The sequence below is a fragment of the Medicago sativa genome, chromosome 7 (genome assembly GCF_051527215.1).
Source record: "Medicago sativa cultivar Bolivia chromosome 7, Bolivia_mono, whole genome shotgun sequence".
Classification (NCBI taxonomy): Eukaryota; Viridiplantae; Streptophyta; class Magnoliopsida; order Fabales; family Fabaceae; genus Medicago; species Medicago sativa.
This window is the reverse complement of record NC_140755.1, coordinates 50,638,752-50,651,134: the sequence shown is the minus strand read 5'-3', so window position 1 is coordinate 50,651,134 and position 12,383 is coordinate 50,638,752. Positions and strand designations below refer to the sequence as shown.

General features: G+C 35.0%; 1 protein-coding gene across 2 annotated transcripts in view; it reads right to left on the bottom strand.

Moving 5' to 3' along the window:
• Positions 1 to 4,542, bottom strand: part of LOC146906511 (StAR lipid transfer-like protein) — a 34,137-nt gene extending 29,595 nt beyond the window's left edge. The window contains exons 1-3 of one of the 2 annotated variants that reach the window (XM_085729949.1): positions 4,193 to 4,539; positions 866 to 936; positions 6 to 442 (exon numbers count right to left, since the gene is read on the bottom strand). In XM_085729949.1, the coding sequence (XP_085586075.1) occupies positions 424 to 442; positions 866 to 936; positions 4,193 to 4,411 (309 nt within the window). In that variant the 5' untranslated portion in view covers positions 4,412 to 4,539 and the 3' untranslated portion in view covers positions 6 to 423. Of the gene's footprint in view, positions 1 to 5; positions 443 to 865; positions 937 to 4,192 lie in introns of those variants that run through there. The other variant, XM_085729950.1, reaches the window with a different exon arrangement.
• Between the last annotated feature and the right edge of the window lie 7,841 nt (positions 4,543 to 12,383).

Below are 12,383 nucleotides of genomic sequence, written 5' to 3'. Positions count from 1 at the left end.
AAAAGTGTACTAACCAACATATTTTTATGCTACTTTGTCATGATTGTGATACATTGCAAAACAACAACACAAAACTATATTTGTATTTTCATAAATCCTATATCAAACTTGATTCTACTCTATATCTTAACATCTAGCATCATAGCACGTGACATATTCATGTACAACGCAATCACTAAGCGAGCCTAAAAGTGCCAGCTGACTAAGATCAATGAAATACAAATCATCGATGACAATGTATTACAAGTTGCATAAACAAAATTGCTATCAATTGGATGTAGTATCTCTAATAAGCATATTATTTTTGAATTGCACATCAAACCTTCAACCTTTCAAGGAACCACGCCACAAAATGTTATGACTGCTTCTCCAACAAGGAACCACGCCATCAAGTAATATCACAAGATGTGAATGAGCATTTGGTTATGATTCATCCATATTCCTATCCAAACAAAACATCCAATTTTATTTCATAGAAGACCAATAAGTAATTAAAAAACGTGCATGAACTTCAATATACAATAATAAAATTAATCTTTAACAGGAGAGAAGACTGAATTTCCCTACTAGAAGAATTGATAAAGAAATGTTGAATCTGTTAGAATTTTAAGATAAGGGTCCGTTTACTTTCTAACATCATTCTCAATTTTTCATTTTTATATTTACTTTGTACATGGGGGCCGAAATGACATTTGGTTATAAATTTTCTTTTTTAGTTGTGATAGAGAGAAGATAGAGCTTAACTAGGTGGAGTATATTTTCGGAAAGGCCAAAAACAATTTTCAAAAATATTCAATTCATTTTTAAAATGCATAACTCAGTTTGCAGATATATTTTCTTTTCATGAACTACAAAATTTACTTACTTAGTCGGTGTGCGTGGACGTAACCCAAGTTTAGCTCTTAAATTGGCACCAGCTTCAATGAGATCATCCACCTATATGCAATAACATGTAGTACGTGAGAATATTAATATCAGCACATATGAGATCTTACATCTATACCATAGATTTTATTTTACTGAAAACAACTCAAATGAAACAGATACCACAGGCAAGTATACAGAACACCACTAATTTTCTTGACATCTATAACAACTAAGCATTATACCAAGCATGTTCACATCTTCTGTTCAAACAACTATAAAAATATCTCCAAAGTAACAACTATGCCTTATGATCTGGCTTACTCTTTAGCTTTTTGCATAAATCATAACCATCTGTAGTATCATCCATCACAAACAGTGAAATAACAAGTTATGGCCTGTAATATTTTAGGTGAAAGAAAAAGGGTTGAAGTTACCAAGCTATCAGTTAAGAGCAGTGTTATTAAACCTGGACAAGATTGGCCAGTACAACCAGTTCAACCAAACACCGGAACTGCCACTGGTCCTGTCAGTCACCTAATAATTTATGCGCATAACTGATGATGACATCAGAAACTCAGATCTAAACTGGAAGACTCAACGACTCAAGTTGCTATGCTCAATTGCTTCAACTCGCACTTTGTACATCTACGCACATCCATTTAGGGAACAGCTAACTGTATTTTAAGGACAGCTGCACATCACATTGTGCATAGCAGAGTAGGTGAAGGGAAAGTTCACTCACATCACCATTGCCTTGAAAATTGAAATGTTCACTCCCCAATATGACTTTCAATTTACAATTACAAAATGCAATTGCAATTCTGTCGTCTGTCATGTGAGTAATGATATAGTCAAATTAAAGTCTTGTGAACATTAAGCCAATCAAACAGAGGCAACAAGAAGGCTGATGGACCCATTGCCCAAGTATACAGGAGAAGAGAAAAAAGGAGTAAAAGGAAAAGGCCAAATAAAGATATTGGGCTTGAGGAATGTGGACTGCACAAGCAGAGAAGGAGGGTGACCCCTTAACGGCTGAGGTGGAGGGAACAATTGAGATTGTGAAGAGCATAACAGAAATGACAGGTAACATTAATCTGAGATATGGAGAATTTACATGATTGTGTTATGGCAAGAAATAAAAAATGATTATACGAGGGGATCATTGTAGCAGATTGGATAGGAATGAATTTACAGCTGAGGGTCTCCCGTTCAGTCTCAAGTGAATTGTATAGCTCTTTACTGTATTTACCGTGCATCTTGTAAGGACCTAGTTGTTAGTAATAGGCCTCCTATCACTAGGAATTATGCTAGAAAGAAAGAAGCATAGAAATCAAATTGGTGTATGGGCAAGAGTTATGTAATATTCGCATGCAGTAATGTTTATAATTACTAAATGTTGAGTGTGTAGTAACTACTATGTAACTACCATAGGAAGTCAGAAACTGCTATTTAGTTTTTTTGGGACTGGTTGACATACCTTGCTCTTTTTGTCACTACTCACACTCACCACATATCCTTCACATGCCCAGCACCCTCAAAGTAATTTCATATAATAAAAGTGTAATGAGAAAAAATATGCTCTGACTTTATCATCTGATTATATTTGCATGGTATTTAAGTCAAGGAACACTTAAATCATGGCGTAAAGCAGTGTTCTCAGAAGCTTGATAGAATGGATATCAAAACTAAGAACAACATCGAAGTAAAGCAGTTATATCAATAGAGTGTGGCAGAAAAAGCCAAAAATCTGCCATTTTCAACCGCCATCCTTCACAAATTGACCATGGTAGTTGTTTACTGCCACTGTAATCTGCCATGCCGCCACCATGGCCAATATTTGACAACATTGCATCAAAGCCGTTGAAGAACAATGCATTGTGGTGTTGTATTCCATTGTTAACTCGAACGGCTAGGAAACAGATCTCCCTATCATCACCAGAACCCAATGAAACACATAAACAAAAACCATATCAAATTCACTTGCACTCTCCATAATTACCTTACGACATAAGTTTGTCCATTATGTATCTCCACGGAAACTACATCTTCATCCACACCTATTGTAGTCTTACAATCAACAAGATCTTCTATTTGATTGCAAATTCAGCATATGAAAATCCTCTTCCGAGCTCAATCTTCTACTTCCACCAGAAACCCACAAACCACCAAAAACCCATTTCACAATTCACTTTTCAACAAACATTATCACTCAAAATCATCCCTTTTCCACGATATAAAACAAACACCCACTCCCACATTCATCCACAACCAACAGAACCCTTCTAAGATCTCTTTTATGCCACAACTTACATTACTCTGAATTCCCTATGCACCACTTTCACTCAGTCCCAAACCAAAACTAAAATTACATTCCATTTCATGGTAAGACAACCAGAGTTTTGAATTTTGGACTGTATCAGTGAGATTGCGGTCATTTGCAGTTGTTGCAATGTGTATTGATGTCGTTGTGGCGTGCATAATTTATTACTTATCTTACAAATCACACTAAAATATCTCTACTCCTTCATAATACCGTCTAAACCTATCATATAAAGAAAAAGGAAGATTGAAAATTATTTGTTACCACCTATCAAGCACAAACTCAGACACGGACACGACATGGACACATCGACAACAAAATTGAGAAAATGACATAATTCAATGTAATCATGTGTCAGTGTTGGTGTCGTGTCGGACACAACACGTATCCAGCACCAGGACACACCTAATCCGAGGAGTATAATGTCGCCATTGCAAATTGCATTTGCTACATTGTTGCCATTGTAGTGTTGCAATGCAGATTTTACTATGATTTACAATCACAGCACAATTGTGAGCCGATGTAGTTGCAGCAACAATGTCACAATTGTAATAGCGCAGTCACAAGACAAAGGATTTTGAGGTTCTGCAATGTTATTGCAATCACAATTTCAACAATACTGGCTGCATATTCCCAGAAAAGATTTTTTGCAGCGTAATGGCAATTTAAAACAATGGCGGCCTAATGCGATCCGCAATTTAAAACCCTAACCAACTAATAACATCACAAACAAGCTACAAAACATAAAACAAAACTACAATAAGAATAAAAACCCAATTTGGTCCTTCACTATTTTCGAGCAGCCCGACTTAGTTCCTGACTAAAACATAATACTCAAATTTGTCTTTGACATTCTCATAAAGAGTAATTTGTCAACTAATTTGGGTATCATATTTTTTGTCAGGAACAAAATCGGGCTACACGAAATTGTGAGGACCAAATTGAGTATTTACTCTTAAAATAACAACAACCAAGAAATTTAGAAGACAGTAATATAATTATTACCCCATGAATGCCATTAGCGTGAAGAATGAAAACAGAAGCGGAAGCGGCACTGCCAATAAAAAGAGAAGCAACAGTGAAAGCTTTCAAAGGCATGAGGCAGGAATCCCCTGCGTGACCCTTACGGTAGGAACGTACACCCAATCCCATTTGAGCAGCACTGGCTACACCCCACAACCATTGAATACCTCCGCCACCGCCGCCACCAGTTACTTCCTCCATTGAATCTCCGTGCTGTGATTTTCACCGATCAGGGATTTTGTTTAGAGATTCTATGGATTACATGTATGTATCTGGGGTATTGGTTTTGCGATTTTCACACTCCTCTGGTGAAGTGATGTTTTTACTAAAAAAATTTGGTCAATTTTTTTTTTTCTTGGTAAAGTATTTTGGCCAAATTAAACTATTAATTTTAAATAACAATTTAGTTTATATAAAATTAGTTTAGAGCACCGGCGTTGTCCGGATTAGATATTAAATAAGTTTGTGTGAACAAATTCACGTGTAAGTATATTAAATTGAATTTATTTAAATTTACAATTATAAGAAAATCTTAAAAATAAATATAAATGGTGAGATGAATGTCCAATGCAAGAATAAAAAGTGTAACAAAATCAATAATGAATTAGTCCAGGTGGTAAGAGTTTTGGGTCCCTTTAAACATGTGGTCATGGGTTTGTTTCGTTGATCAGGTAATGTGAGCTCTACAACGTCTCGACTCAAACCTGGCATTTCATGATAATCCCAAGCGAAATAATGGTTGTAATTCTTCAAGAGCTCGACAATTTGAGCCTTGAATTCTTTGTCAATCTTGGTGTTAATGTATGTGGGTCTTTTGACTGTACCATCACCTAGATCAACTTCTTCCAAAGGGTCTTGTGCCTGCATTTTCTTGGCTGGTCCCATTGGATCCGTCTCAAAACCTAAAGGTTCATCATCATAGATGCAATCCAACCTCTCGCTTTCCATCAAACTGTAGTGAAAATTATCATTAACATTTTGAATGTATTCTTCTTGTTCGATCTCGGCTTCCAAAGTCGTTTTTTCTTTAATTTCGGCCACATAAGCCGTAATCTTGTCCCAAACGATGGGTTCAGACAAGATTAATCATCATTATCTTCCCACCCAGTTGGTGGAACCCTAAGGCGTCCCCAAATTGAGGCCCTGGTTCTGAGCACAGTTCCTTCATCTGCGATCTCTTTTTCCCAAATGAAACTGTAACATCCCAGACTGCTTTCAGGATTGCCGACTGACCCCACAAACCAACACGAGTCTTTTCAGCGTGTTTTATCCTCACTCGCACGCTTACCGGGAAACTTCCCGGTAGGTCACCCATCTCAAAATTGCTCCAAGTCAAGCACGCTTAACTATGGAGTTCTTATGGAATGAGCTACCGAAAAGAAGATGCATTTTGTTCATATAGGTAGTACCAAACAATTCTTATAAGTCTTTCTTCAACCATGTAGTCCCAAACCTACACGGCCTCAGGATCCCTCTGATTCCGATGTGATTTTGTTCCTCTATAAGCTGTCGGGAGCCGCTCATTGTCGTGCCTTGTGCCCTGGCGATCACTCCCCTGCGCTCGTCAGCTGTGGGTGTTACAGAAACCATCTTTAGGGTGAAGTTTCATGGACCAAATAAAATTAGCTTGGTCTTCATAACCAAGTTCAGAAGCAGCACATGGCGCAATCTTCGCCAATTGTTTGTCGAAGGTCTTTTTAGTGATTGTGTCGACCTCAGCAAGAAAGTAACTCTGCTCAACTTCTATGTTCTCCAGCACACCATCTTCTTTCCAAAGGGTGAGACTTTGATGCATAGTTGAAGGGACAACTCCAACACCATGTAGCAAATTGTAGTTGGCTTTAGAAGCAACCACTAGGAAAAGTGTTGATCTTTTTACAGTCCCCACCACCAAGTTGACTTCAACAACTCCAAAAGAACTTCCAGACTTTCCTTCATAATTGGAAAGTATGACATTATGTGGTTTCAAATCAGATTTTGACAAACCAATCTTTTTCAAGAGAAACTATGACAACAAATTTACAGCAGCGCAACCATCGACAAGCATTGTGTTTATCCCAACATCATTGGTTTTAACTTGGATAAACAGAGGCTTGAGATGATTTTTCATGTGATGATTAGGTCATTGTCATGAGTGTTGACGTAAGCGAATTTTTCTTTTTTACTGAACTTACTGGTCCTTGCTTTCTCAGCCTTAAGTCTTTCGACTTGTCCGACCCTATCAGCTAATTGTGCCATATCCCTTAAGTATTGGGTATCTAGTTTCTTTCGAATAGAATAATCTAGACCACCAGCTGCCATTTCGACTAACTCATATTCAGGCACTTGTGTAAAGAATATGACTTTTAGGAGTCGGAATCTATTTAAATAATCGTCAATAGACTCTGATGTTTTACGTCGAACACTGGCCAATTCTTTGAGACTTATTTTAGATTGGCCCATGTAAAACTGTTCATGAAATGCCTTTTCCAACTGGCTCCATGTAAAAATGGAGTGTGGAGGTAAAGTGGTAAACCAAGTGAAGACATTTTGGTTAGAGAACTTGGAAAATATTTCAGTCTCAAATTCTAGTTGTTTGCTATATCGCCAGCCTCAGTTAAATAACGGGCAATATGTTCAAACCTTAGACTCATTAGTCTCTCCACCAAACTTAGTGAATTTAGGGATTTTCCATCCCTTGGGTAACTCTTCTGTAACACCCATATTTGAAATTATCTAGAATAATCAAATGAGCGTTATAAGGTGATATTGGATACATTAATTATACAATACAGAAACGACTTTAAGTCGAGAGTTAAGATACAAAGATTCCGAGTCATATGTTACATTATTACACACCAAAGTTTTTGCTTCATAATTCTAGATACGAAGTCTAACAACATAACTTAAATAATATAACATATGCATCCTTAATTCAACTCCACTTGATTTCCGCAAACTCGATCAATCCAAAGCTTTTTCCTTACCTTTTCTTTGAGCAACCTGTGCACCTGAACAAATAAGGAGTTGGATGAGACATAATGCCTCAGTGAGTTCTATCTAGCCTAGGCTAGTGATAACCTTGGGGAAAACTTATGGTCATCACGTGTCTAAATTACAACCTGCCGGTTGATTATACGTGTGTGGACTTTCTTATCTAGACGGAAGTGCATGCTATATCCGTCATAGATTCTTATAATCTTACTAAAGGTCTTGCTGCTCTATACATGTCATGGCGATCAAGGGAAAAGTCTAAGATCGCTATATCAAGATACGCACTAAGTATCAAGAACTATCTTTCATGACACGTCTCTAAGTAAGACGACTAAGTAAAACCTAACTCGTCTTCGACATACTTTCTTTACTCGATTCTAAACTTGTACATATTAAATCATATCTTAATTCATACGCAAGCATAATACATGTTCAAACATTAGGTTAGAAGTTAGCGTTGAACAATCAAGAATATCTGAATTCATTTTACGGATTAGTTCCGAGTGGAGTAACCCCGGAAGTTCATCCCTTACTACCGGTAAAATGCCTAGCAAAGGCGTACCGGACTCCCTTAGTGAAGTGCGGGTCCCTTACGGCTTACCCCATTTCCCCTGGAAAACCTTTTATACCCATCCTTGATGGAATACAAAAGACACCACACTCTTTCTTGCTTAAAGATTAGAAAAGTATAATTCTTATCTTAACTTAGTCGTGAATAGATTAACTAATCACTAATCTTCTTATTATACAACACTCCAAACTTAACTATCTAGTTCTCGATACATATAAATCGAGGCTCTAAGTTCTTTCCCATTATCTTATTGTATAGGTTGCTACCCATTTATAACTTAGCTTTTCTCATATCATGCTTTGCCATCATTACAAATACTTGCTTCACTCTTTTTCTTTGAGTGTACATTAGGAAGCCTATGCCTTAAGACATTGTTATGAGGGGTTCTCTTTAGAAAAGGACTGCTCGAAGAATGGCAGGGGGCAAGAGGCGAGCAACGGTGCAATGCTGCACTGACTTACTCGCCGTTGCGAGCAGAAGGCGAGCAACACCCCCCTTCCGGCCTTCGAGCTCTCCGTTGCGAACAACTTACTCGCGAAGCGAGCTTTGGCAGTCCAGAATCACCAAAAATGGTGTTTTTAATCAAAAATCCTCATATACAAGTGTCCCCAAGCATAACATGACCCTCATGAACACATAAACCTGTGAAACAACCTTAAAGGAAGTATTCATAAGTAAAACTAGCATCGCATGAAAAGGGGTAAATAATATACATATAAAAACCCTAAACAAAACAAACTTCTCTTTCACAAGTAACACACCAAACCTTGGGAAGGATCTACCTAAGAACTCACCTTTGATGATTTGAAAATAGACTCACAAGCTCAAGCTCTTGAAGACAAAGTCCTAATGGCAAAACCCTAGATGGAAGAGAAGTGTGTTGGAGAAGCTTGCTTCCAACTCTTTACCAACACCCTTAGCAAAACCTTGCTTAGTTCTAACTTATGGAAGATTGAATGAAGATTGGATGATGTTGTGTGAAGATTTTGAGTAGAGGGAAGTAGAGGAAAGAAAATTCTTAGAGAGAAGGGAGAGCAAGAGTTGCAAACCCTAGAGAGAGAGAGGAAAGAAAGTTATGAAGATTTGTGGTCCTCAACCACATAAAAATATCTTCTCCACGTGAAAAGTCTAAAATGCCCCTTGTCTCACTCGTTTGCATTTTATCGCTCCAATTAATATATCAGTCTTTAAAAGCGGGATGTTACATCTTCTGCCAAGGCATAATCTGACAAAGCATGTAGAAAATTAGGCCTATGTAAGCCCATATTGAAACATGTTTTAACTAACAAAGTTTCAACTATATTGGCTATGTTATTTCTACGATCGAAATTGTTTTGCTGAACTTGTCAAACTACTTGATCAGCATCTTGGTTCCATTAAACCAAGATTGGGACCCTCTCAGGCTCCTCTTGTAGTTGTGGTTCGACAACAGTTTGTTGTATTTGGGCCAAAGGGACTCTATTATTCAGTCTTTCGACAGGTATTTGGACGGGCCTTTGGTTTTGATTTTGAGAAAACAACCTCTTTCAGCTCTTTTGTGCTGGTTTTTTTTTTCTTCTAAAAATGCGCTCAATCTTGAATACAAATAACACATGTAACAAATAGATAAGAATAAATTTAAATATTAAAAAAAAATATAACAAACACGATATGAATATATATATATATATATATATATATATATATATGTCTGTTTTTTTTTCTTTATCATTTTAAAAGTGTAACAAGCTAGATTAGTATATTTATACTTACTTTTTCATTATTCCAATTATACCCTTAAACAACTTTTTCTATAATAAAGATTGTTGTTGGTGTCATTAAAAAAAAGGAATTTAGATTATATTTTCTTGTTATATTGTTGGTGTCATTGAAATAAATTATCATGATTAGTTTAGTTTGTTATAACTTGAAAGCAACAAACATTTATATTTTTAGTTTTAATCCAAATCAAACTTTCATTAAAAAAACATCGTTAATAATTTTCAAACGTTAACACAATAAAAAATGCGGAAAGTCGAGCATGTGAGTGTCCGTCTTTTCGCTAGTAATTATAGTATTTATAATGTGTGGGTATGGGACAAGCTGGACACTCTAATGCTCGTATCCGCGTCCATAGCTCTTCAAATTTGCAGGTAATTACACAAGTCCGAGCCCATACTCAAAAAAGCGGGTATTTACCCACCTATCAATGATATTTTTTGTAGGTACCCATTAGACTTAGGTCTAATTGTCAGCCCTACTTTAGATGGAAGATTATGCGTTTGAAACCTGGTAGTGCCTTGGATGAAGGTAAATGTAAACATCTCGGTAACTATTTTTTTGACAATATCTGTAATTCGTCTTAGAACCCTAAAGTTTTCCTTTTCTTGAACTGTCGTAAGTCTCTTTACCCTTGATTCTTCTTATAAAAACTAGCGGAAAGACCAGCACTACATTGCTCGTCTGTCCGCTATTTTTACTACGCAAATGTGCGTGCATATTTTATTATGTTTGTTTGTATAATTTTTATTACAATTTTAAATTTTTTAAGTATTAATGAAAATTATTAGTACATCGATTTATCTACAAATTATTTTCAGATATAACAAAATTATTTATCAACTCGGCGTGGCGTATTTTAGTTTGCTTGTATATAAAATAAAAATAAATAATGTGCATTTGTTTTTTATTCTAATAATAATTAGTACAATTATAACATAATTGTATAAATGACTTTGGGAGTGTGCTCCTCCTCAAGGTTTCATATTCGATTCCCTCCGTTCCCAATTTGGGTTGCCTAATTTAGCTTTTTCAAAAAAAATAAATTAATGACTTGTTATGTAAATGAAAAATCTTATGATTGCAATAAAAGAATATCTTTAAAAACTATATTTTTTTTGTGAAATCACCATCTTCTCCTTGTATTTCTTTGATGAGAACTTTTGTTGAATTTTAAGAAACTCCTTTATAAAAAACTATATATATAATATACCATGACTGAAAACATGTCGTGGAAGATAGATTCCAACATTGGGAATGGCCTGCCATTATGACTTATTTATGGTAAGAGAAAAACTTAGTCTAACAGAAACCTGTTATCTACTAAGCACAAAGGAAATTCTAAACTCACATTTGTTTTTAATTTAAGTATGAGCAAGAATGCTCTTTTTCTAGCGTTGTCTTTTGATAGGATTTCCGCATTCAACATATTCATAAACAATCCACAACATAATAATTGTGTCCCATTACGCAGGCCATATTTATGGTCTATGTTTCGCAACAACATTAAAATTTATGCATTATCCGGTTAAAAAAATTAAATCCTATCAGTTTTTTTAACCGAAGAATGCCTGAACATTAATGATTTTTTTATCAATGCGTGAATGTGAAAAAAAAAATTATGCGAAAGTCAAATATTTTGGTTATTCATCATCAAATTATGCGAAAAAATAATCTTCGAAAGGATTCATATATCAAATTGAAACCAAATAGTATGGACCAGAGATTATATATATATATATATATATATATATATATATATATATTTAAATAAACTAAATAAAACAAATATTAATGATTCCACAATAATTCCAAAATAAAATAGTTTTTTATTGTGGATTTTATGATTACAGTGATCGAGAGAACATGAATCAGTGAAAAGAGAAACAAAAATTTGTTTTGCCAACTTTATTCTATAATCAATGATCCAAGAATAAATATTTTATCTCACATATGATAAGAGTCACTACTTTACTCTCAAATTGCTCCTTTAAAAATATTTTATGTCAATGTATTGATGATAATTTTTCTTTTATTATTGATTATATTTGTAGTGACATATACTTGATATAGTTTGTTACACTTTTTTTTAAGGATAAGGGAAAAAATTGGTAACACTACAAGAAACATTACATTTTGCCAGGGGCAAAATCCCTGAGAAAAGGACAGAATCCCTGGGAAAAGGGACGTTTGTGAGGGAATTTGCCAGGGGCGAAAACACTGGCAAAACACCTCGTCGCAAACATTTTGTGAGGGGTTACACCCTTGGGAAAAAAACGAGGGGCTAAACCCCTGGCATATGTCCTGACTTTTTCCCTCACTTAACCCCTGGCATATTCCCTCACTTTTTTCTGCAACTGTGCAGTCTTCTGACTGACTGCTCTGACTGATGTAAGGTCAAATCATATCAGATTTATACCAGGGGTTTGTGAGGGGTTTAACCCCTGTCAAATGGTATATTATTTTTTAAAAAAAAATGTTTTATTTATTAAACCGGTTTTTTAATAAATAATTAAATGTTTTAAAAATAATTTTAATTAATAAAATGTAATTAATTTAATAAAAAATCGATTTTTTTAAGTTGTGTTTGAAAATACAGTTATTTGTTTCAAAAATCATTTTAATAAATAAAATTGTTTTTAAAATATAATTATTTAATTAATAAAAAGTAAAAAATAACAGATTTTTTACTATAGAAATTTAAAAAACGAATTTCCATAAATTAGAAAAAATGTTTAAAAAAACTGTTTTAATTAGTATATAAACAGTTTTCTACCTAAAAATAATGTTTTACTTAGTATATCAGCAAATCTACCTTTTTTTTAGAGATATCAACAAATCTACCTAAAAATTACATATTCAACAACATGC